Source organism: Motacilla alba, chromosome 3 (genome assembly GCF_015832195.1).
Source record: "Motacilla alba alba isolate MOTALB_02 chromosome 3, Motacilla_alba_V1.0_pri, whole genome shotgun sequence".
NCBI lineage: Eukaryota > Metazoa > Chordata > Aves > Passeriformes > Motacillidae > Motacilla > Motacilla alba.
In genome coordinates this window covers 58,031,981-58,057,627 of record NC_052018.1, presented here as the reverse complement: position 1 = coordinate 58,057,627, position 25,647 = coordinate 58,031,981, and the positions used below count along the sequence as shown (strand labels likewise).

At 45.9% G+C, this 25,647-nt stretch overlaps 2 protein-coding genes across 3 annotated transcripts; both read left to right on the top strand.

Moving 5' to 3' along the window:
- The first annotated feature begins 3,826 nt into the window (after window positions 1-3,826).
- Window positions 3,827-14,418, top strand: ZBTB2 (zinc finger and BTB domain containing 2). Of its 2 annotated transcripts, XM_038131315.1 has the most exons (3): window positions 3,827-4,257; window positions 8,001-8,184; window positions 10,151-14,418. In XM_038131315.1, the coding sequence occupies exons 2-3, from the start codon at window positions 8,012-8,014 to the stop codon at window positions 11,511-11,513; spliced, it is 1,536 nt and encodes a 511-aa protein (XP_037987243.1). In that variant the 5' UTR covers window positions 3,827-4,257; window positions 8,001-8,011; the 3' UTR covers window positions 11,514-14,418. The 2 variants fall into 2 exon arrangements, with proteins under 2 accessions (XP_037987243.1, XP_037987242.1); XM_038131314.1 differs by lacking the exon at window positions 3,827-4,257 and having other exon boundaries at window positions 7,981-8,184.
- On the top strand, window positions 4,831-5,415 carry LOC119699112 (translation initiation factor IF-2-like). Its single transcript, XM_038132157.1, has one exon. The coding sequence runs from the start codon at window positions 4,831-4,833 to the stop codon at window positions 5,413-5,415; it is 585 nt and encodes a 194-aa protein (XP_037988085.1).
- Window positions 14,419-25,647: the final 11,229 nt, after the last annotated feature.

The following is a 25,647-nucleotide window of genomic DNA, read 5'->3' as shown; positions in this document are numbered from 1 at the left end:
CCAATACCAGAAAACCAGCTTAGCCTACAGAACAACAAAGACCCATTTCTTCATCTTTTCACCTCATACAGCCTACACGGCTCCCACATCATGGATCTCCTTCACCTGTCAGACCACCAAACATACTGGCGACAAAAATGTGAAAGCTCAGATCTCCTTGGGGATGACCTCTCATCTATCACTAATGTATCCCAACAGCAAGGCAAGGAAGAGTATGGAAGCCAAGGCAAGAAAAAGCAGAGCCATTCCACTACTGCTGATGGGCCCTTAGATCAGTTTTCCCAAGGATCACTTTTACATTCCTACAATGCTGTCTGAAACATAGGTGAGACTTGGACAAACTATATGCACAATTCTAACAGGGGGAGGACAAAGTCCTGGATGAAAAGCTTGGAGTCTCTCAGAGGTACAATGTCCTAGGAAGAAGCTATTGCAGCTGTCACACTTGCCACCAAGCCTTCTTGCCAGCATAAATCCAAAGTGGAAGTGTTAGAAATGGCAGCTGTGCTAATAAAACAGATTTACAGCATTAACATAAACTCTTGGATTACTACCGCTGTACCCGTGTGAAATAGGGTCCCAAACCTTCGGGGAACAATTCCCACGCATTGCCCAGAACATGCAACTCCCAGATCCCCATGGCTTCTACTCCTCTGGGAGTGTGTCAGCAGTCCTGCAGGGAGCAGTGAGCAAGGAGCTCTTCAATACAGCGACTCTGCTCTGTTATTTTTCAAAGATGCTGAGAAATTTGAAAACTCTCAAAAAATCTTAGCACTTTGAGCCTAATTGACATCACTAGAGCTGTTGAGGTTTTGACTATAGCAATAAAAAAATCTGCTATTCCACTCCAGATTTCAACTGAACTCATCCAAGAAGACACATTTACAGGACTTGAGACTGGATCAAGTTCCTCCCACTGCTCAAGTGACTTTTTACTCAGATTAGCAGACACTTCCATCATCCTATTAACACTTATATCATCAGCAGCATGCTCATTTACAATGTAAAATAATGATCTTATCAGACAAAATGCTGCCTCTAATCCAAGTTTGTGCAGACTGAAGTAAAACCCAAAATCTAGGGACTGATCCTGTCATCAACAGCATCACACCTAACTAAGAATGTGCTCAGATATGTGTAGCACTATCTCAAACATTCTGAACAGTCCTTTCAAAAAGTCATGAAAGTGGGAAAGAAATCCTAATCAAGTACCTCTAGAAACTCAGGAGGAAAGCCAGCACATAAAAACTAAAAGCACAGTAATGGCACTGAATGGATATATTTTTATTATAATTTCAGGTGCATGAATTGTAACCTAAGAAACAAACAAACCCAAAAATCTGAAGAAGAGATAGAGTAATATTTAAGATTCACATGATAAGTTGAGTGTCCCAAATTCATCAGGTGAATGCTTATCACTCCCTGTGACACAGGTGACACATCTCAGGTGTCAGTCAGTACTGAAGGTGTGAAGTTTGGCAACATTACACTCAACACAGCCATCTTTCTACAGATTCCAACAGGCCTTGAATCCAACAGAATTAGAAACTGCATTATTGCTGGATTCAAGTATTTCAGTCCAAATAAAGGTGATTTACAACTGAATTATGAGTTGTTAATAATACAAATAAGCCATAGCTAAGTTAATTTTTCTCCAGTTTCAGAGACAGCACAGAGGAGAATCCCACACAAATGCCAACACACAAGTAAGCAAGTGCAGCATAAAAGAGAAAAAGAGGCCAAAAAGCCTGCCAGATATCTGCCAGAAATGCACTGGTTTTCCTAAGTAGCCCACTCAGTTAAATTAAAAATTATATCACTTTTTCAATATATTCCAGGAGAATGAGACAGATCATCAAACACTAGGCGACTTGAGTTCAAATGCCCATCTACTCTCTTTACTTTGTATTTAGCTTGCAAAACTGAAATGCAAGGGAAACCATTCAGGGGAAAAAATTGCAAAGTAGACTGGTTAAATACACTCTATAAACTTTCTGCCACATGCTCACATAGCAGAACTCAGAGAGTTGTGCTGAACTACAATGGACATGTTTTTAAGATCTCAGATATTCGAGATGGGTCTTAAATATTAGGTTCTGTTCTGATGCTTTATTCTAAGTACTGGAACAGCAGCAGACAGCTTTCAGCTCCATTAAAATTAAAAGTTGTTGGGTTTTGGGGTTGGTTTGTTGGGTTTTTTTAAGACTTCACTAGTTTTAAAAACCTGCACTTTTCAAATGCAGTTTCAGTTGGGTAAATAAATTAATATTCATGAGCTATTTGATGACTATTCATGAGCAAAGACTCAATCCGTGCCTATCAAGAGATCCATTAATTTCAGTGGGAGATGGCTTAGTCAGACAGGCTCACATAAAACTGGTCTAATCCTTTATCAATTTAGATCCTGTAGAAGTAACAACAGTCTGGGATGGCTGCAATCATCCCTGGATCTACAAACCAGACAAGATACAAGACTCTTCCTCCCCATCAGCACACCTGCTGTCAAGATGCAAAGTTCAAAGTTTGGGCCTTTTTTTCCAAAGTATATCTTATTTCATTACCATGGAAACAACATCCCAGGTACAGCTAGGCACCCAAATGCTTGCTTAAACAAGTACCCTAAAAAGGGTAATAATCATCTGGTCCTAATTCAGACAGTTGGCATTGCAGCATATGCTGTTCCCCATGAACATCAAAAAGCACACTGCAGGACAGCAGGAGCAGGGCTCCAGGGCACGGGGTGCAAAGAAACCCCCTTTACCTATTGCTGGCTAAACATCTTCCTACAAGTCTTCAACAACAAAGTTTCTCTCTGAAAATGGTTCTGTCCATGCCACTGCTCTGCTTAGCAGATGTATGCGGGCTGTCCCTGGACTGATTCCCTGCCTGGAGAAATCACATCCAAGGGCCTCCAGGCCTCTTGCAGAAGACGGCATCCCTGCTCCATGCTAACAGCTCTGACTTAGTAACTTCTGCAAGATCGACAATTTTTTTCCAGGTACATCTGTTGGTGTATTTCTTTACACAGTTTTATAAGCATTCATGTATTATTCTACAGCATGCCTTGGATTTGGATAAAATGAGGCCTTCCTACAGCCACCTTCCCTCAGCACTCCACCACAACCACAGATCTGCCACTGTGGGAAGTTGCAGATGTGATTTTTACAGACAGCAGCTGTATCATCCCTTAAAAAGGCAAGTTAAGAATACCCGCTTCAAATAACCCGCGTCCAGCTCAACAGACCGCAAGCAGACCCAACCTTTCCACGTTTGTACTCTCAATCACTCTTTTTGACAACTGAACTTCTAACCTCCCATCTGACAGCTCAGCCACGGCGTGCCCAGGTCAGTTTCACAGAGACCGGTCCCACGCCACCTCTTCCCGACGCACCGGAGCGAGACTTGCTATAAATGACACCTGGAGAGCAGCCAGGGTGACGCGGAGGAGGGCACCGGCTCTCAGACTTCGTGCCCGATAGGCCCGGGACACCGCGTCCCGCCGCTGCCGGCCCGTCCCCGTCTCCCACATCGCCGGCGACTCCGCGGGAAGCGCCGGGACGCACCTGCGCCCGTCACTCCTCCCCGGCAGCGAGCGCGAGGGCACACCCGGCGGCATCCATCCCTCCATCCCACACCCGCCGCCAAGCACTGCCCGGCCGGAGCCGCTCGGGGCCCCCCGGCGGCGGCACCGAGCAGCCTCTGCCGCCACGGCGAGGCCGGACGGGCGCCGGGAAGGCGGCGGCGGGTGCGGCACGGCACGGCACGGCACAGCAACGCACCGCACCGCCCCATCCCGTCCCATCCCATCCCATCCCCGCACGCCGCCACGATCCCCGTTATCCCGCAGCGCTGGAGGCGGAGGGGAGTGCAGGGGGGCTACACCGGCCTCCGCCGCCCGGGAGTTTTAAAGGGGCAGCGCGCCTCGCTAGGACGGGAGCAGCGGCTCGGCCCCGGGGATGCCCGGAAGGCGGGAGGGCCGCTCCCGTTCCCGGTGCCGGCGGTGGGGCGGGCGCGGAGGGAGGGGCGGGGGCTGGGTGTCTCCCGCTGCCGCCACAGCGCTCGCCGCCTCCCCTCCCCCACGGCGGGGGCTCCTCGCCGCAGCCTCTGTGCTCCGCTCCCGGTCATGTGACCCGAACGTAACCGGACAGGAAAAGCCGCCGCCGCCGCCGCCGCGCTGACTCCGTTGTTGCTGCTGCCGGGCGCGGAGACGGCGGCGGCCCCCGCGCGGCGGCACCCGGCGGCCCCCACGCCCCCCAGGTGAGCGAGCACCGGCCGCGCCGCGCCCGCCCCGCGGGGGCAGCCCGGCCCCGCCGCCCGCACGTGCGCCCGGCCCCGTCGCGCCGGCCGCGGCCCGGGCTGAGGCGGCGGCGGCGGCGGGGGCGCGGCGGGGGCCTGCTCGGCCCTACCTCCGCATTGTGTGTGAGGGGCTCCCCGGGCCCCGCCGGGTCCGAGCGGGCCGAGGGGCTTGCGGGGCGGGAGGTGGAACTGCCCGGTGAATCCCCCGCCGGACCGGGCCGGACCGGGCCGGGCCAGGCGGCTCCATCCGGGACACGGTATGGGGCGGGGGGGGGGGGGGGATGGGTGCGGGGAGGGCTGGGTCGAGCCGGAGGGGAGTGGGTGGGTCGCGGAGAGAGAGGAAGGGGTGGGGGGGGGCCGGTGCCGCCCGGCGCGGGGCTCGGCTCGGCCGGTTGAGGCCCGCGCTGCCTCCCTCCCGCCCCCTTCGGCGGCGGGGTGGCAGCGGCGGGCAGCAGCAGCAGCAGCGGGATCCGGCGCGCGCGGGGCGGGGCGGAGCGGCCCCGCCTGTCCCCCGCCCCCCCCCGGCGGGTTGGGATGGGTTGGGCCGGCCCTGGCGGCGGCGGCGGCGGCGGCTCTTCCCGTCTCGCGCGCCCTGGCGGCTCCGCTCGCGCTGCGTCTCGCGCGCCGTCTCCGTCCCGTCCGTGCGCGCGTGGCGTGCGCGGGGGGGGGGGGGGGGGGGGGGGGGGGGGGGTGGTGGGCGTGGCCAGCGGGAGGAGGGAGGGGCGGGGCGCAGCCAGTGAGAGCGGCGCGCGGGCCGCCCGGCCTTCCGCCCCGGCGGCCAATGGGAGGGCGCCGTCCGCTCCCGCACTGGGGCCGAGCGTGCGCCGGGCATGGAGCGGGCGCGCGGCCGGACACGCCCCCGGCCCGGGCGCGGCGGGAGCGCCCCGGGGGGGCGGGAGGCGCGGAAAGCCCATCACGGATCCCGCCCGCGCTGAGGGCGACGGCCGAGAGGGCGCCGGGAGGTGCGGCGCGTCCGTGAGCGGCCGGGGCCGCGCCGGTGCCCTGTGCCGCCGGAGCGGGAGCAGCGCCGCGGGCTCGGTGCTGTCGAGGTTCGCTGCCCGGGGTGCCAGGGCAGAGCGGGAAGCGCCGCGCCCGAGGTGCTCCCTGCCAGCCCGGTAGGCTGCCCGTACCCGGCGGTACCGGTGCTTCGCCGGTGTTATCCCGGGCTTGTGCCGCCCCCTTTTCCCGGCGGGCTCTCCGGAGCAAGCAGCCTGCCCGAACGGGTCGGCCCCGCGTGGTTCTCAGCCAGCGCTGAACGCATTCGGTAGCTTCCAAAGCCGCGGCGCAGCGGGGCCGGGCCGGGGAGGCGCTATCCCCACGGGGGTTCGGGGCACAAGAAGTATTTCACACACTTGTTGGATCGGTCAGCACTGAAATACGGCCTTGCCGGTGTTAATCGCCGCTTCATTTAGCTAAGGGTAAAATTCCTGAGCACGCACATACCTATAATGTGCAAAGTGCTTTCCTCGCTCCTTTCATCTGCCCTGTCATTTCCTTAGAGTGTAATTACTGCAGTGCTTTCAGCTAGAGCATTTAGATATCATCCAGATACATGCAAAACACCGTGTCGTGCACATGTATCATTTTTTTAAAAGTTCAATCCAGGTCTTTAAGGAAGGGCTTTCTGTTCGGGGTAAGAGTGAAGCTCCAAACTAAACACACTTAGGACGGTAATAACTAGAAAGAATGCTTGTCTGGCTTGGAGTGCCTTCACATCAGTGGTTTGCTCTGCTTGGCAAGTTTTGTTGTCCAAGTGCAAACCAGACTGACTGAATTTAAAATATGTAGAACACATTAATAATAAAAATTAAAGGTGAAAAAAAAATCTAGCGTGTTTTCTGTAACATCACCCACAATGGGACATCTTGCAGGATTAAATAACACCAAACATGATTTTTGTTCCTGCTACCAAGTATTCCCTCTTGTGGAGAGAGAGAGAGAATCTTAGCATATTGTATGTACAAACATAATTATCCAAACATTTGTTTAGGGAGGAGAATATGTACCTAAAGAGAGCTGAAACCTAACTTATTTTTCTCTTATTAACTGTAGGAAAATAATCAGCTGTATCTTACACTGTATTTCTTTCTTTGTCTTTACATCCTTGTCTCCAGTGAGTTCTGATCTGATGTGAATGCAAGGGAATGCATTTGGTCAGCCTGGTTATTCCTTTAAATATGAGGGAGTTCTTCCATGTCCAGCAAGTAGAAATACTTGCTTCTCCAGTGACTAAACATACTGGCATATGTGAAATACATTTCTGTTCTCTTTCCCAAAAAGCCATGCTCTTACTGTATAAAAGAAACTAGCTGCTTGAACCTGACTTAAATTCTGATAACTTGCTGTTCAGTTTAGAGGGGAAAACACCCAAGACTTTTTATAAACTTTTTGATCTTCTTCTAGTTTCACCTTGTCTTTCTGTTCTGTTCTCCTTCTGTTCTGGGCATTAACATGGCCAGGAATTTTGTTGCTTCTCTTGCTGTTTTATATGTTTGTGTACAGATTTACATTGCTTCATACTTTCACTTTTGCCCAAAGCTCTGTTTGCTTTGATTAAGTTTGTTTTGACTGACTGATCTTACTAGCCCTATATTCATCCATCCATCCAGCCATGGGTAATTGTCCTGATGTGTTTTCCTGTGTATTTTTTTTCCCCCAAAGTTACCAATTTTTGCTTCCAAGGCTGCCCCTTGAATCCTTTAGAAAAAGTTTAAAGCTCTTAGGTAGTTCTTTGTGGGCAGCCTCCAGCATCTGGTACAAGGAGGTGCCCAGGAAGGTGAGGGGCAGTGGAAGCCTGGCCTGGGGGTGCTCGGGTGCTCGGTCAGTGCCACATTTTACCGTTGATTATCCTACCTGGTGGGTGGCCAGTAGCCAGCCATGAACAGAACTGCACCTCCCACCCTTTGAATTTCTTGGTTTTCTAGGCAGGCATGAGGCATGCAGACTTCTTAGAAATGCTGTTGTGGCTGGTGTCAATAAATAGATCGATAGTTATTAGGTGAAAAGGTTGGCCCCTCCTGTATTGATAGTCCAGATGGCTTGCCAATACCTAGAATGAATTCTCTGTTTGAGCCTGGAAAAATTCAGGTATGTATCTGGTATTTCCCAGGAGTGGGCATAACCATCACAAGTGTTCAGTTATTTAATGCTGGGCTTGGATTCAGCTGGATGGACTCATAACTTTTAGGTAAAAGATATACAGAGGCGCTGCAATTCCAGGTTAAAAGTATCTAACTTGTCTTTTATTGGGTTGTGTCACTCCCACTTGTGTGGGTGAGAGTGACTGACATCAGAAAGGAAAATCAGTTTTCCTATTTGAGCAGACAAGTGGCAACCAAAACACTTTCTTTTTCCCACTCTGTATAGGTGTTTTTACTACTTGTTAATATATCTTCCTCTTCCTTAGCTATTTATATTTCTGTATCCAAGTACCCACACCATGCCTTTCCATAGCATTTTGGTCCTGGTTCTCTTTTGCTCTTTAAGCCTTGGCAAATCATTCACACCTTTATGAATCACATTTCCCATCATGAAAGAGAAATCCTTGCCTATGTGTAAGGTATCTTTTATACAGTAACTTGGGATTAAGATGTGTTACTAAAGTATGGCATCTGGATATTGGAGAAAATATCTGTTAAGACACAGCTACTGTTGCATCTGTGCATCTACTGTAAAGTTTTACATGCAAGTCATTTGCTTTTCAGAGTGTAAAAAAATGGATTTGGCCAACCATGGACTTATTCTGCTGCAGCAGCTAAATGCTCAGAGAGAGTTCGGTTTCCTGTGTGACTGCACAGTTGCCATTGGGGATGTCTACTTCAAGGCACACAAATCTGTCCTCGCTTCTTTCTCCAACTACTTCAAGATGTTGTTTGTTCATCAAACCAGGTAACTCTAAAAAGGTTCACCATTTAAATGTTGTTCAGTTAACTAAGCTAAGGAAATCTAGCAACAAAATGTTCTTTTTGCTTCTTGTTGTGACATAAAGAGCGTCTTAACTGCAAACTAGAACCTCACTTTCAAACCTAGTAAAGTTGAACTGTGATTCATTAACACTAATTTTATACTTTAGCACAAGTTCTCTATCCTTAAAAAAGCAAAGAAAATTTAATTTCTACAATTGAATACTTCAAGGATCCTGTCTTCTCTCCTGCACTTTCCTTCCCCCACTCCCTGTCTTCTACTCTGTCTTGACACTGTTCTTGACATTTGTGCAATGTTACATACAATCCAATAAGTACTTGCTCGGAGGTTTTGAGAAATAAACTTACAAAAGAGGTATATGTGTTTAATTTCTCTGCAGTTTATTGTCAATTAAATAATGGAATATGATGTAATGGTGGAAAATAAAGGGAATTGTGGTACTTTTCTTTCAGTGTTTATTTTTTGATTGTTTCTGTACCACAGGCTTACATTGAGGAGATTGAAAAGATCACCAGAGTGTGAGACCACTTTAAAGATTTTTTTGGTCTTTTTCCAAAATACCTGAACTAACTCAAAAAGTTTATGTTAAATGATTCACACTTAACTCTTTGGCTAAGAGTTCTTAGCCAGGAGTGAACTGCTAGGACAGAAGTGCATTTGCACTTCTGAAACAGGACTGCAGGCAGATGTTATCACAGTCTTGATGCTCCTTCAAGAGCACACAGTCATCTTTAAAAGACAGCATTGCGAGTTTGCTTTTGAGTCATATATCTGAATTCAGAAGCGGTCACAGAGAGAGCTCAAGAAGGGAGCACCTTAAGAAAAGGAAGAATTGGCTATAATTTCCTCCTCAGCTTGGTAGCTAACTGTAGTTAGAACATTCAGCCCACAGCATGCAATCATGTCCATTTCTGAATTTCTGTGGTTTATTTATGTTTGTTTTTAACAGAGGAGCTACAAATACTTATGAAAAATAATTAGAATCCCAGTTCCTCTCCTGTTAGCTAACTGACCTCACAACGATGTTCCCTGTTTTTTTTCTTTCTTCTTTGAACCTTACTTTCTGCACAGAGATACAGCCTTAGCTGGAGCAGTGGTAGCTGTCTCAGTGCAGAGCATCCTAAGGGTTGATGCATAGGACACTCTCTGAGCTGGAAGGTGGTGTTGGTTTCAGTCCTGTTGGGCTGAAGAGCGCATCACAGCCAAAGCATCTCCCTTTGAGTGCTCTAATCAAGGGACTGCTAGGCTGAGCAGGCAGTCCATTGGTGCTGCTGTTTCTCCCTCCCTATTCAAGGAAAAAAATCTGCTGTTCTGCTGTGTAAGAAACCTGGATTCCAGGGGTTACACCTGTAGCATCAGATCCTCGGGTAAATTCACACCCTGTCCTGCATGGTTTCTGGATCATAATGCACTTGGGACAATGCAATACCGCACATTTGCAGAACTGTAGCTGTAAACCCTAGTAGGACATAGAAGCCCAGCAGGCAAGTGCCAGATGAATTAGGTGTTTTCAGGGCTAAATGCTGAGAAAAGTTTATTGGACTGTGAATTTAGAGTCCGGTGCTAGCAGGTTGTAATTTAGCTACAGGTGTGTTTGAATTCAGCCAAGAAAAGGGGGAAAATGTCTTTGCAGTTTACAAAATATATTAAATGTGACAACACATTTACAACATAAGAGCAGTTTCAAATGGTATAGGTCCCAGTGGGACAACTTTTCTTTCAAGCCAGTTACTTCACTGAGGAAAGAAGTCATCTTTCAAGTAGCTCCTAAGATTAGCTCTTTCACAGTAAAGCATTTCCCTTAATATTTACTGCAGATTCTGTCTTTTGAATTTAAGTAGAAACCTATTTTTATCAAGGCTTGCATAACCTAGAACTGGGAAAAAATATTTTCCTTATGTCTTATTTATAATTTTGTTTCACCTTTCAGTGAATGTGTCCGTTTGAAAGCGACCGACATACAGCCAGATATCTTCAGTTATCTCTTGCATTTGATGTACACTGGGAAGATGGCACCACAACTCATTGACCCAGTTCGACTAGAACAGGGAATAAAGTTTCTGCATGCATATCCACTAATTCAAGAGGCCAGCCTTGCAAGTCAGGGAACTTTTTCTCACCCGGATCAAGTCTTTCCATTAGCATCTTCATTATATGGCATTCAGATTGCAGATCACCAGATAAGGCATCCCACTAAGGTTACGTCAGCGACTGACAAACTTGGGCGAGAACCACGGCCTCAGACATCCCGAATGAACCAAGAGCAGGCTTCTGAAGGCTCACAGCTCTCGCAGTTGGGTGCAAATCTGCCACAAGTGACCCGGACAAATATGTCTGCTTCTGACCCATTGCCGTCTTCTCTATCTCCGGAATTGGTATCTGCTGCTGGTAATAATTCACCTTCGGGAGAAGAGGGCAATATGGAAGCATCTTCTTCAGATGAACAGCCTGCCTCTCTCACAATAGCACATGTCAAGCCAAGCATTATGAAAAGGAACGGAAGCTTCCCAAAATACTATGCCTGTCACCTCTGTGGTCGCCGGTTCAACCTGCGCAGCAGCTTGCGGGAGCACCTGCAGATCCACACGGGAGTTCCCTTCACATCTAGCCAGCAGGGAGAAAGTAATATTTCTTTGTCTCTCTGTAACAACACAGCTGATAAAGATGCCATGGAAGTGCCTGAAGCGGGGATGATTAGTGACAGCGAGCTGCAGCAGATCTCAGACTCCCCAATAATTGATGGGCAGCAGCAGTCAGAGACACCTCCCCCCTCTGATATCGCAGATATTGACAACCTGGAGCAGGCAGATCAAGAGAGGGAGGTAAAGAGACGGAAATACGAATGTTCCATCTGTGGTCGCAAATTTATTCAGAAAAGCCACTGGAGGGAGCACATGTACATACACACGGGCAAGCCCTTCAAGTGCAGCACTTGTGACAAAAGCTTTTGTAGGGCTAACCAGGCTGCCAGACACGTGTGCCTAAACCAGAGCATGGACACGTACACGATGGTGGATAAACAGACTCTGGAGCTCTGTACTTTTGAGGAAGGCAGTCAAATGGACAACATGCTAGTACAGACCAACAAGCCCTACAAATGTAACTTGTGTGACAAAACTTTTTCAACTCCCAATGAAGTAGTCAAACATTCGTGCCAAAATCAAAACTCTGTCTTTACGCTAGAAGAAGATCGCTCCATTCTGTTAGGTGGTGGGGACACAGAAGCCACAGAGACTGATAACGCAGTGTTAGCCTCCATCAAAAAGGAGCAGGAAGCAGTGTTGTTAGACTGAATGTGAAACCTATATCAATTTTTTAAAGTTTCTTTACTCATTTTTTATTAAATCAATTTTTTCCTCCCCCTACCTCTTACCTCACTTACCCCTACCATCTTTTCCAGCAACCCCCTTCCCACCCTTTTGTCTTCAGCAACCAGAACTGTACTGGCACATTAAGAAATTGGACTTTGCCTCTCCCACCAAAACAAACAAAAAGCTCTTGCATCAAACCACAACAAAATTGATTTTAATACAAAGGAACATGTGAAAAAACAATCCAGCTAACTATGTTGATAGTAGTAGTTATTCCAAATTTATTAGATTTTAAACAAAATTTAGATTGCTTAAAAGTGTATTTAGATACAATGATGAGTGTAATGAGAAACAGAGTATCAGTTTGGTAAGCAAAGGATATATGTATTTTAGTTTCCCTGGTAGAAGGCATTTTGAGATCTGGCAGATTAAACACCGTGCTCTTTACAAGTCCGCATGCAAGTTGATTAAGGTTATAACCTAAGCCCTCAGAACTTTTCCTCAAGGAATGCAGAAATCTCTGTACATTGAGTTAAAAAGAGCTGAGGGTGTTGGTTTTCTTTTAGCTGTATGTTTTCCTTCAAGTATGCCTTTGGGTATCTGTTTCAGAGTCAAGCAAAGTCGATACTTAGTCAAAATCTGACTAAAGTAGCTGTAATAGTAATGTGATGGCAATCTTTATATATATATATATATAAATACTGTATATGTATAAAGATTTATATATATATAAAGTGTCTGTGTGTATATTTGGTACAGGTAAATAAATGCACACATCCTTTTTAAGTAACTGGCCGTCTGCTCTCAGATTCAGCCTGGAATGTCTTTTAGTTGTTTGACAAAGCTAGTCATTGCACAGGTTGCTTTTAGCCAAATTTGAAACGTCCTGAGCTGTGTGCATTTTTATTGACCTGTTGAAGAGAAGCCAGTAGGTAAGTGTTGTCACCCAAGCTACCAAGGAAACTAGAGAAGTGGCATACTGGTGAGCACTGCACCATCACTAGTGCAGCACATGCGTGTGTTGTTAGCTATATAGAGCTTTGAGTCATTCTGGATGAAAGGAGAGAAAAAAGCTTTATTCCCTTACTCGGGCCAGGAATGTCCATGATTTCATTTTTCTAATGGCATGAGTTAAGAGGAAGGAAAAGCGGTGTTCTAGCAACAGGTGATCATGGTTGTTTTAAAATGAATCTGTAGTGCTGGCTGGGAAATTCTGCTCTGTGAGAGTCCTGTTATTTTGAAAGCCAAGACAAAGCCTGCAAAAACTGAAAGGGTGAATTCTGTAGTTTTAGTTACTGCTGATGGTAGTACTGCATCTTTGTGTTAAAAATCAAGTTGTTGATTTTTATTATTTTATATAGATGCCCAGATTTTTTGCTGGTAGCCTAAAAACCTAAACTGACAGCAGCAGTGAAGCCCACTGAGCAATTACTGGGCCAACAGAAGGTCTAAGTGGACAGAAAAAGTGCCCCATCATAAATGGAGACAGTGTGTGTTTGGGGGGAGGGGTGGGAGAGGGCAAGTCACAAACCACAGCTCTTCTCTGTGTATACGTTTAAACTGAATATCATCTTTTTGTGTATAGTTAAGTTCTCAGATTTGTAAGTTTTTATACACCATTTCATTGAATAAAAACTGAATTAAATGGGATATGATTTATTGAGTTGAAGGTGAAAGGTTGTTGATGTTCGGTCTTCCTGGATGAGCTCTTGCTGAATAAGTTTAAAAGCCAAGCAATGTATTCTGTTTATCAGACTAAAACCTCTATCACACAGGTGAACAATGAGCTTACTAAAACTGGAGGTGGATTTAGCACAAAAAGTCTCTACATACTCGATTTTTTCCCACCTTCTTATAATGTGATCATTATTGTGAAGTTTATTGTAAGTGATACTGATTTTATTATCTCTCTTTTATTAGAGTAATAGGTTTAAAATTAATTTACTTCAAAGTACAGAAGTCTTTTGAGGTAAAAAAATAACATCTTACAGAATTATTTTAGTGGTGCCCATTTTAAAACCTCAGGATCTTCATCTACCAGTATAATTTCCTTAAATGTGGGTTTTATTTCATCTTCCTTAGTCCAAAATGCTCTGAGAATAGAAAAACAAAAGAATAAACCTTTCCTAGTTCAGGGTAACGTCAGCTTTTGAGGTATCTGTGGTTTAGGGGATAGTCACAAATTCATTTCCAAAATGACTGAAGCTGCTAAAGGTGCTACCACCTCAGCTGTTAGTTACTGCTTAGATGCTTTTTTTTTTTTTTTTTTAATCCAGTGCTCCAGTTCTGCTGTGGGGCAAAGTACAGCAGTTCAGCTCAACTCCCCAGATGGCTGGTTGTGTAAGGGTGCACGTGGCCACAGCATTTATTGTGAGACATTATTTCTGCTCTCACATCTCCACTGTTTGGACTTCATGATGTTTGCTAGGTTACATGTCGAATGGACTCAAGCAAAAAACAACCAGTCTTAAAAGAAACTATTTTTCTGTCCAACCCGTTCCTTATTTTAGCTCTGCAGAAGGTTTTGAACAATTCACAGATTGTGCAGCGACAGAGATGAGCTGGGAAGAGCCTTACTGAAGCCAGCGTTGCTGCTGGCAACACCCGGGATGTAGAAGATGGGAAGTGGTGGCTCCCACTTGGGCAGGTAGCTCCTCCGGAGGGCAGTGTGGCCTTGCAGGCTGCTGTGCTGCTCAGCAGGAAGGAGCAGGGGAGGGCAGGGAAAGAAGCAGCCGTGGAAGGAGCTGGTTATGATGGTCCTGCAGCTACAAGGAATGTGAAATTGCAGGCTCAGCAGAGATACTTTCACCTGTTAATATTTATTCTTATGAAATAACACTGTCAGGTAAAGAGAAAAAAAAGCCACAATAAAGAGACTGTTTTAATATGTGTTGAGCTATGATAATGGTTTCTTTTAAATACCTTTTTATTGTCTGATGCTCCATTGGGATATTTAAGTCATTGCCTTTCAACTACATGAGCAGTTTTGTTCCTTTACAACAAATTAGAAACAGTATAGTCTGGTTATTAACAGCTGCATCAAGAATTTGGGAAATTGCAGCACAAATGCGGTTTTCCTCAAGCTTCTTCTTCTAAACCCTCTGAATTATTATTACAGTTAGAGATAACTCCAGGGTTTAGTTTTCAGTTTGGCTTGGAGATTTGTGACTGAGTTGCTCATTGCTCATTCAGTCTGCTCACCTGCTGAAGTTGAGAATTTTCTACCAAATAAAAGCAGACATCTTAGCAGGAACTGCTGAGAAGTTGGTTGAAATCTGCCACTATTCAAGGCCGTGGGCTGGAACTTCAGCTCCCTGTTTTTCCAAAGGAGTATCTTCAAAAGTAATTTCCTAGGCGTGTCACTTGACATCTCTGCCTTGACTTCAAAAGTACCAAACACCTACAAGTCTCTCTGCTCCAACAGAGGATTATCACTTCTGAAAGTGAAGTTTGCAGTCCATTGCAGTCAATATTTTTCCATCAAGTATCTTCTCCATCACTGGTCTGATAATCATTCTGCTTCAGCAGGGAGAGAATTCATCAGAAGACGCTTGTGTTACAAACACTGAATACTTAAAATTGTGCTCCTGTTTACACTGCAGAGCCTTCAGCTGCTGTCTGGATGTTTAGAAAGTCTGACTGGCTCTTCAGCTCCAAATCCCATAAAATAACGGCCTCAGTCACAAAAAGTCAGTTGCAAGAGAGGAAAAAAAAAAGAAACTGATTTCATTCTGTTTACTTTAAATAATTTCTTTGGCATTGCAACATCTTTTACATCTTTTTTTAAAGGAGACCTGGTTATACTCGAGCAGGTGCTATGGTACCTGCTGGCACCACAGTCTCTCAATGCTTTTTTTCCCAATCTGCTTAACTGGAGTATTACCTTGTTTGGGTATTTTGCCTTTTTGGAGAGTAATACAATTCTTTAGATATCCTTGTCCCAAGCACTTAAAGATGAAACTGATTAATTCTTAACCAAGTTCAAGTAATTTTTCTTGATTGTATTTCCACACCTTTTAATCTTGAAAAGTAAACACATCTAAGGGAAGTTAATTTTGGAGTTCTGTCATTGATTCTCTTATTTATTGCTTCCCAAAAGTCAACATGTGTTTTAAGATACTTCATAGTTATGAATGATAAGGAGTAATAGGTTTACTTAAAAAAAAAAATTAAAACCAATTAGATTCCTACTTCAACACTGTAAATGTTACACTGTTAATTACAGCAGCATACTTTGGTTAATGAAATCTAGGCGACAGACTACTGGTGGTGATGGAGGCTGGCTGTTCAAATAGTCCAGCTGTTACTCTGAGACAAAATGTTTCCATTTCTACCGCTCTTGTTTTGTTCACTTATTTTTGTTTGTAAAAATGCCCGTTGTCACTGGATAATGAAATCCCACTCATACCACAAGTAGAACAAAACAGAAAGAAGCAAGAAATCTTTTGCAGCGCCATTAATGTGTATTTGCCAAATTATCTGTGATCATCTCTAGAAATAAGAGAAATTCACTGTCCTTAAGTATGGGCTTCTATCAAGTCTGCCATAAAGAAGGACATATTTAGATGAAATTTGTCCGAAACCCCATAACACATTTCCTCTGCAATACAGCCCTGGTGCTGTGATGTTGGTGCATCCACGCTTCTGAACAGATCGCGTGTGCCCAGATGCAAGAGCTCAGCATGGCTTTGGAGCAGCTGTCATTCCTTGAGGTGCCAGTGTTTCAGTGCCAAAGGAGCAGCCAGCAGGACTTCCTCATATTCAGTCCATGCCTATTGCCTTGGCCAAAGCTGAAGCCTTCCTGGAACCTTATGAAATCTGCTCCGGGAGGAGAGAGGCAGAGCCACAAAATGAAAGGTAACACAAATCTTCACTTACTGTACTGTTCTGAGGAGTGTGGAGGAGGTACCCAGCACTCCAGCATGCCTCAGCACAGATCCACAGCCTGTATCCAATCTGCCGACGGTGTCAGGACTCATTTTGAAGCAGCTCATACACTTTCTAAGGGAGCTTCCTGATCAATCCATTGTTTCCTTCTATCTTTAATCTCTCGACCATATAGCTAAAACACTTTCTATTTTGTTGGTACTGTATTGTGCAATTCCAGTTTCAGCAGTGAATTATTTTATATATGTCCATTGTTTATTTGAGTCTCTCCAATGTATAGAGCAATGTACACTGCCAATCAAGATTTATTTCATGAGCTTATTATGTAAAGTCAAACCAGGCTTCAATCCACTTTTGACAAATTAGTTTGATCTTTCATTGTGTTGCTTCAACAATTCACATGTTCATTTAACTCAGGAACTGACTGAAGCACATGCTTATGAGCCTGGCTGAGGGTGAGGGTGCTCATCCTTCCTTTTCCTCACACTGCAGGTGTCCCCTCCATCACCCCAGGAAGCAGGAGAGCCTCAGCAGCCCAATTTCTGCTGGATCTGCTGCCAGAGGCTTTTGGGATAAGCTGGTGTATCCCTGCCTCCCAGCTCGGAGGCCTGGTCTACACCTTTCCTGTGGCTTGCAGCTCACTGTGAAGATTTCCAGGCTGATCAGACGCTCCAAGCAGTCCCTTGTGCCAGGCTGCAGGCGCGGGTGCCGCTGTTCTGCAGCCACAGGCACTCCTGCCAGCCAGGCTGGGCCGGCAGGGGCTGCACCTCGGGCAGCACCGAGCAGGAGCCAAGCCAGAGCTGCTGTGGATCCGGGCTCTGTTTCTGCTGCTGCCCTCTCATTTCCTAACTTGAGCCACTCTGGCACCAAATACAGCAGCGATCTGGAACTGTGCTGCAAACGCAGCTCTGGATAATGAGAAGTTAACACAATTAACAAAAGTTTTAAATTAACAAAAGTTAACACAATTAACAAAAGCACAGGCTTTTGGCAGCCCTGAATATGGACACTGGCCACAGCCTCTCTGTTGGTGTTACACTGCCAGCATGAACTTCCCAACCCAGCAGGAGTGGGCCTCTCCTGAGTGTCCTATAAAAGGGGAAAGTCTGGAAAATGTGGAAGCTCACATCCTTCCACCCCAACAGCGGTGCTCAAAGGATGTGAAGCGAAATAGTCACTCAAAGCATGTGACTGGCAGCTGCTGAGGAAAGGAAGGGATGCCCCATCACCAAACCAGCACCACTCCAGATGATGGCACACAGATAGACATGTACATAGAATATGGAGTAATAATTGTTCAATAATAATAATCTTGTTCTTTGATATGATTGCATTCTTACGCAGAATTAAATTTTTTTAATCTCATTTTGAGGCACCTTTGTAAAACTGATAACAGAATGGGACCCAGAACAAGTCCTGATTTGTATACAAAAACTGAAAAAAAAAATTGTAGAAACTTCATCCTTGTTCAATGAGTTTTTTTAATGTTCAAAATTTTCATGCCCTTTTTAATAAAACTGTAGTGTGATATTAATTTTTTAAAAACCATACTACAGGCATGACTTGAAGGATGTAAGTGTTGCTGTGCATCACTCTCCTGTCATATAGGAAGTGTCTCAGAGCAAAGGGCCATTATGTCATCAGTTTTTTTCTGAGTTTGTCTGCTGCAAGTGAAGCAAAAGCAAAAATCAGCAGAAGGAATCAGCTGAAATATGGATCAGCTTTCATCTGTGTGCAAAGCTGTGCTACATAGAGTGGAAAGCCAATGTGGTGAAACAGCAGCTCAAACTAAATGGGGAGAGTGTGAAAGAACTGAGCAGTTACTCAGGAAGCAGCCACCTAAGCTGTGAAGCTGTGATCACGCCTGTAAGGACACCACCTTTCCTGTTTTGGGGTGGGGTTTGGGTTTTTTGTTTTGCTTTGGGATTTTTTTTTTGTTTTGCTTTGGGATTTTTACATTACATTTAACTATTTACATTTAACTATTTCCTCTTAGAAGAGTTGTGCACTTGTCCCAGGGAATGGGAGCACTACCTTCAGTTCTTGTTAGGTCAAGGGTCGGAAATCTCTTAGCTTGGGATTTGCATTTGTGTCATAAAAGAGCATACTAGGAATTTGGAAATGATGGCTGTATTAATGCTTTTTCCACCCTTCCCCCCGCCACAGACAGCTCCTCTTTCTCCTTAAGGAGATGTTTTGTGCTTCTAAAAAAAAGCTGACCTACAGAAATTAAAAGTCATCTATTTCTGTATCAATGGTAGACCCAAGACAAAGTCATCTAGTGTTGCAATGCCATGGAAAACATCTCCCTGCTTCTGATACTACTGCAAGGGAGCGTGAGCTGATGGTTTACTCTGCATCTGGCCATGCTGCTGGGCTCCCTCAGAGTGCTTACAGGAGCTGAGGTTTTGCATGGTGAGAGGAAAAAGGTGCAGCTGCTGCTGCCAAGAGGATTTATTTGCTCTGTCATGCAGCTGCCAGGAGAGGTGCTCCCTTGCAGAGCCACACCTCCGTGGTGACTCTTACATGAGGAAACGAGCACATCCATTTCCTATTGCTGTCAAGGAACGTGATTAAACACGGCTCTGAGAGCCGGGAAATAGAGATACAATGACAGTGGCACTTAGCGCTGATGTCTCTGCCACTGAGCATAACCAGGGTTTCCAAAGCAGTGACACTCCAGAGGTTCAAGAGGTCTCCTGGACAGAGCTGAACTCTCTGCCTGAAGTGAAGCAGGCGGTGCCAGCTTGCAAAGTGCTACAGACAAGGGCGGTTCCTCAATCTGTGTTTAAAACCTACCAGCTGGGTGGCAAAATTCTTTCTCAGTGTCCAACGGGACCAAGAAGATGCATTTCTTGTTATCATCCTGCAGCAGGAAATGTGCTAAGATTACACGGACGAGTCACTCCAGCTCTCAGGAACCCAAAGGAGATCCCAGGGAATTCAAGTTAGGGTCCAGGAATGGCACTGCCTCTGACAGGGACTTTGGTGGCAAAGTCACTCGCTGCAGCAGCCATGCTGGGCCTGTCAAGAGGGCCACAACCCCAGCACTCTCAGACCAGACCAGTTCCTGTCCTGGCCATGCTCCCTCAGCTGCTCGTGCTCCCCCTCAGTGGCAGAGCGCGGGAAGCTGGAATGTCCTTGACTTGGGGTAAGCGCTCTTCAGCAACAGCTACATCACCGCTGTGTTATCAACATTATTCTCACACTGAGAACGAACACATGGCACTGCACCAGCTGCTAGGGAGGCAATTAACGCTATCCCAGCCAGACCCAGGACGAGGATTAGGGTTAGGGTTGGGAGAGAAACAGAGTGGTAGCCTCTCACCAGAATGGGGCTGCAAAAGAGCTGCCGAAGGAAGAGAGAGGCTGTAGAAAGTCAGTGTAACCACTGGTGGAGAGTGCAGACGTGGGACACTGCCTGTTCAGCTGGAATGACACCAAACAAGTATTTTAACCACTGGGGCCACTAAACAGAATGTGATTTTCTCCCCTTCTCATTCAATCTTCTCTAATTTCAGCTTCAGTTTTCCCTTTCACTTGGGAGCATGTGCAGGACACGCCCCTGTTTCTGTCCTGTCTCATGATAGGCAAAGGGAGAAGGAGGCAGAGGAATCCTTGATGTCCTCCATGAGGGGAGTGGGTTGAGTTGTCTTCATGATCTTGGCTCTGTTGTGCAGACCATGGCATGGAGCACACATGTAGCTACACTGAGCATTTAAAGGCATTGCTTTTTATGATCATGACAAAAAGGTAAGGTCTCCAAAGAGTAACTGTCAGCACCCCTGAATGAAGCCTCATGGATAAAGCTCCTGACTCTGACAGAACCTTGCCAGTTGTTCTCTAACACTGGCATCTCTCCAAATGGCACATGGATGCCCAGTGCATCTGACAGATAGAAGCGACAAATTACTCTCTCAAGATTATCTTATTTTCCCAAGCAGTTCTTAGTGATGGAGATAAAAAGGTCTCAGTTAAACAAATGCAGAAAATGGTCTAGGGAGCAGCTACACCTACCACCTTTTTCTGATGCAGATTTCACTGAAGTGTGAAAAGCTTTGGGAGTGAGGCAGTCCATTTTTACCACAGAAATAAACACTCTTGCTCTTCACTTTTCAAAAAGCTTTATTAGAGGGTAAGTGCACTTGCCTTCATGATGACCCCACTGCCCAGCTTCATGACCTTCCTCTAAAATCATAATCTCTGGCTTCCTATTCAAAACAAGTTTTCTTTTCATAATCATTTTACAGCAATCTTATTTTTGAGTGCATTCTTAGATTCTATTTGGAACCCAAAGTGACTTGGTTTTGCATGTGTCCAGGCAGTCATTCCTGCTCCAGTCCCCTGCCATATCCCTTCTCTCCCACCTGGCTGCACAGTGAGGAGGGCCACATAGGGCAGATGAGTCCCAGTGGCTGAAACACATTTATGGTTTTCTTCAACAGCACTAGGGCCTTTTTATGTTGTGGGGTCCATTCCCAGATTGCATTTTTCCTTAGCAAATTATGGAGTAGTCAGATTATTAGAATTAATCCTGGAAAATGCCTCTTCCTAAAGTCTCTGGCACAGCACATAACTAATTTCTTATTCTGGGAAAGGGATAACCTTTGGATTTCTTGTAGCACCTGTTTGCCTCCCACCTGTCCATCTGACTCCCTAAAATATGAATTTGTGACTGGGCTCTTGTTTAGTCTCTCTGGGCTCTTGCATCCATAGTCTTTACAGGTTTTCTGAAGCAGCCTCCTTCTCCATCACTGATGCACTGCCTCACAGTGACCTCTTGTGGAAATTTTAACATTTCCAGCTCTTTGGGCAGTGTAGCATGAGCTATATATATGCTAGGACTACGTTTAAGCTTTGGAATAGACAAGTTTAAGCTTTGGAATAGACAAGTAAATGTATAGTGAAGTCCCTGACAGATGAAAGCAAACCTCATCTGATTTGCCCCCAGTGCTGGGGTCATGAAAAACATTTCTTTCACGTTGATAGTTGCCATCCATCATTAAGAGGAGTGGCTGTATCAGCTGTACTGGGAACAGATGCAGTGAGTGGTTTGGCAGCAACTGCTGGGCCTCCATAATCTGCTGTTTGTTGCTACTTGCAGGTGCCTAAGAGACCACATCCCTAAAACCCTCTGCCTTGGTCATTACTATTTTTGAAGTTGTACTTTGTCACCATCCCTGGGTATGGAGGCCAGAGGATTATTATGAAGAGAGAAACTCAGCTAATTGATGTAAAACAGGTGTTGTCTGTGCATTTAACTGACTCAGAGTTTGCTCTTCATTTAAGTACATTTTCCACAACCACTTATACTCAGTAGTGCCTCTCTATTTCCCCAGTTTGCTTTCTCCTTTTTACTTAGACACAGGCTGGCTCTTTCTTTTCCTTACCTTTATTTTCATTGAGGTTCTCCTCTGGTTTTTACCATTCGTGGTGTGTACTGGGTGTATCTGCAAACAGGCTGAATGTCTTGAAAGACATTGCCACTGAACCTTGGCTAATGACTCCAGTGCTCGCTCAGCTTCCCTTGCATCACACTGCAGGTGCCCCCTCCATCACTCCAGGAAGCAGAAGAGCCTCAGCAGCCCAGTTTCTGCTGGATCTGCTGCCAAAGGCTTTTGGGGTAAGCTGGTGTACCCCTGCCTCCCAGCTCAGAAGCCCAGTCTATACCTTTCCTGTGGCTTGTAGCTCACTCTGAAGGCTTTCAGGCTCCAAAACCAGCAACAATGTAGAACTGAACTTTCCCTTCCTTTTCCCTTCAGGGCCCACTAAAGCAGCTCATCATTTCTCACGTGTGTTTTGTGCACATATATCACTAATGCAAGCTAACACTCTGCCCTGCTTTGTACTCTTCTACAGCTGCCACAGCTGGGTGGAATTTCAGCTAGCTGGGAAGAAAACAGCTAGAAGTTTCTGCCTTTGCCACATCGATTTCTCTACCTTTGGGGATGTTATGAAGCAGGAGATAATGGTTCTACGCACACAGAAGGTGCAGCCTGGGTGGATTTTTCCTTGTGGTTTGTCTTTGGGAGATGCCCCAGCTGAGCCTCCTCCCGGCCGAGCATGCAGCGGCGGTGTGCAGGGACAGCGCTAGATGGTGCCGTCACACCAGCGCAGCCACCCGGGCCCTCCGCGGGGCAGCCGCTGAGCACCCGGCAGCATCCCCAGGGCAGCATTCCCGGGCAGCAGGGAATGCTGCTCAGCATTCATGTTGCCGCGAACAGCATCCCCAGGCAGCATCACTGGGCAGCATCCCCGGCAGCATCCCCGCAACATCCCCAGGCAGCATCCTCCGGGCAGCATCCCCCCGCAGCATCCTCCCGCAGCATCCCCGTGCCCAGCAGCTGCACTGGAAAGCCAAAGAAAGGGCCAGGAGGAGGGACTCCGGCAGCCCTGTCCCGCAGCGGGCTCGTCCCGGAGAGCAGAGCCTTTTCCACGGTGGGCTGCACAGCACTCAGAGGCGCCGAATCCCGAGGCTGGCAGGAGCAGGTACACCAGGGAAAATACGTCCCGAGAGGATATTTTGTGTCCCCCACAGCGTGGCAGCGCTGCCAGGAGAGACCCGTGAGCTGATAAGCAGGTGGCAGAGAAATTCCAGCGCAGCGGAAACACCGGCATGTCCCTGCACACCATGTTCCAGCTGCGCCAGGGAAGTGCAAGGGGAAGCAATTGTTTGAGCTTCAGTGCAGCTGCTTAAGTTCCCTGTCCCCAGGTCCAGAGAGGGGACAGAGCCTGAGCACGTCGTTGCCGGAGGGAGGGTGCATGTATGCACACATGTGTGCACACACGAAGTACGCAAATGTCCATCTGCTCCTCCAGTCCAGAGTGCTGACTTAGGAAGGGCTGAAAAATATTAATTCTCCAAGCATCACCAGTAATACTCCCTCTGTTTAGTCTTCCTCCTCTCTGCTTAAAAGCCAGAGTATCTTCTCACTTCAGGGACACTCTGTGCTCATCGTTTGGTTAAATTTTGAGATCACAACGGAATTAGAAAGAGCCACAGATTTTCCCCTGGAACATTAAAACAGTCTAACCTCAGCACTGCTCACTTGACAGTCTTTTTAAGGCTCTTCTAGGCTGAGGAATCATTAATATTTCAGTCTAGCCCATTTAAAATTCAAACATAACCTTCCAAACTTTGGTTTGTGTGCTATATTTAGAGTAGGAGCCAGGGAGAGGGTTTTGGTGTCTCCTTTAAGAAAATTGGTAATGAGCAGGAAAATTGAGCTTTACACTTCAAAGATCATTATTAGTTAACCATACACTTTCATGTTTCTTATTTCTAGCAAATTTTTAAAAGCCCTCTTACCTGTCTTTCCTCTTGCAGAAAGGAAAGCACTAGCTTCAAACAATCTTTGGTTCATTGGTAAGTGTTATGTTAAAGCTATGAGCTTATCTTTATTGTGAAGATATTCTTACTTCAAATGTTCATATATATGTATGTACATGTTCTTTAAAGAGCACTTCATCCTTGAGAAGCCGCAGTAGCCATATTATCTGCATTCCTGCAAACAGGTCACAAATTCATGTTCAATAAAAGCACTCATTTTTTTTTCAACTCATTCAAATACTTTCTGGATTTGCAGATTGTGGAGCCTCTCTGATTTTTTTTTTTTTTCCTAATTCCAAGTTTGTCCTACTAAACATTCTGTTTCCAGTAGCAGCAATCTTACATCACTGGATGCATGTTGGTCCCTCCTCCTGCAGTCCTCCAGCTGTGCTCTTCTGCTTCCCTGCTTCTTGTCAGTGCCACCCACCACCACTTTCCTGCTAATTTTACTTGGTCTCTCAATGGGAAAAAAAAGAATTGCTATCTTTCCTAGTTTACAATTCAAAATTCAAGTATTATTTTTTCAGTGATAGGCCATGGTTTCTGGTTTCTGTGGTATAATATAGAAGTATAGCAGGTCGCTTTGTCATAGCACATCATCACTGTGTTCCCTGTACATTAGTTAAAACTAAAAGTAGGATTTTGAGAGGTTTTAAGCAAAACCATCTCACCTGCTTAGATTGCAAGGTTTGATGCTACCCAAGTGATCCAAGCTCTCAACTGGAAAGCGAAAACAAAATGGGATGCCTCTTCTATTGGAAAAATAAATTATTAATAACAGGAACATCCAGAGCCTGGAGATGTTTCAAGGGATATTTACAGAAAGAAGTATTGCATCTGTTCTCTTCATGAGCCACTATTGCCTGTGACTGAAAGAAAACAAAACAATAATTTCAACATAGTCAATATACTGCCATGATTAATATGAGCCCAGAATGAGTATGAGCCTGCTTCTACCAACTGGTGCCAATAATGGCTCAAGGGGTTTGTCTGTTTGGAATTTTTAAATTAAATATGCTTTTGTATGAGGAACTGTAAGCAATATGCCCAGTCTTTGCCACATCATTCATACTGATGCAGGTTCCCCCCCCCCTTGCATCTGCAAGGCATTAACTGGCTCTGCTGTGGGGAGGAGAGAGGATGCATGAGCTGGAATCCAATTGCAGGATCAAGACAGATTATGCAAAAATCCAATAAAAGCATTTTCCCAGCAGGGAGACTTTTGCCAAAGAAAATAATGCTATTTTCAAGATTATTCAGCAAATACTCCAGTTTAGAAGAGTTAATGTCAGCTCCAGAATAATGGACAGGTCATATTTGTCCTTCAAATTCTTAATCATGCTCCTGAAATGATAATGAAAACATCTGGGAGATTAAAAAATAAATTTAATTGGCCTAAGAAAACTTCCTCTGAATAAATAATGTTTCCCCCTTGCCCCAGCTTCACCTAACAGACTTGGAGCTGTAACCTCCCAGCCTCCTCTACATTAGTGAGCCAGTCTTGAAAACTTTACTCCTTTTTAGCCCTGGGCATACACTACCCTCAAACACTGTCTGAGCATCGCCTCTGTCTGTCTTTTTGTTACCCTCATGGCTACCCTGGAATGGTGGCAAGGAGACATGCTAGTCCAGGTGGGTGTGTGTGAGGATTTCTGCTTCATACAGCTGCTTTTATGGGAAATTACAGGCACCACTGACTGTAACGCTGACTCTGGGACTGTCCCATGAAAATCTCCCAGAAATTCATTCACAAGTTCACAAGGAACCTGCTTACAAAGCAGACAGCTAGCTTGGATAGGGGAGAGGAGACCACAATACTGCAAGGCTGAGGGGACACAGAAGAGCCCCCCAGAGGAACACTTTTGCCGGGGAGAAGGCAGGGATTGCTCTCAGGCTGCT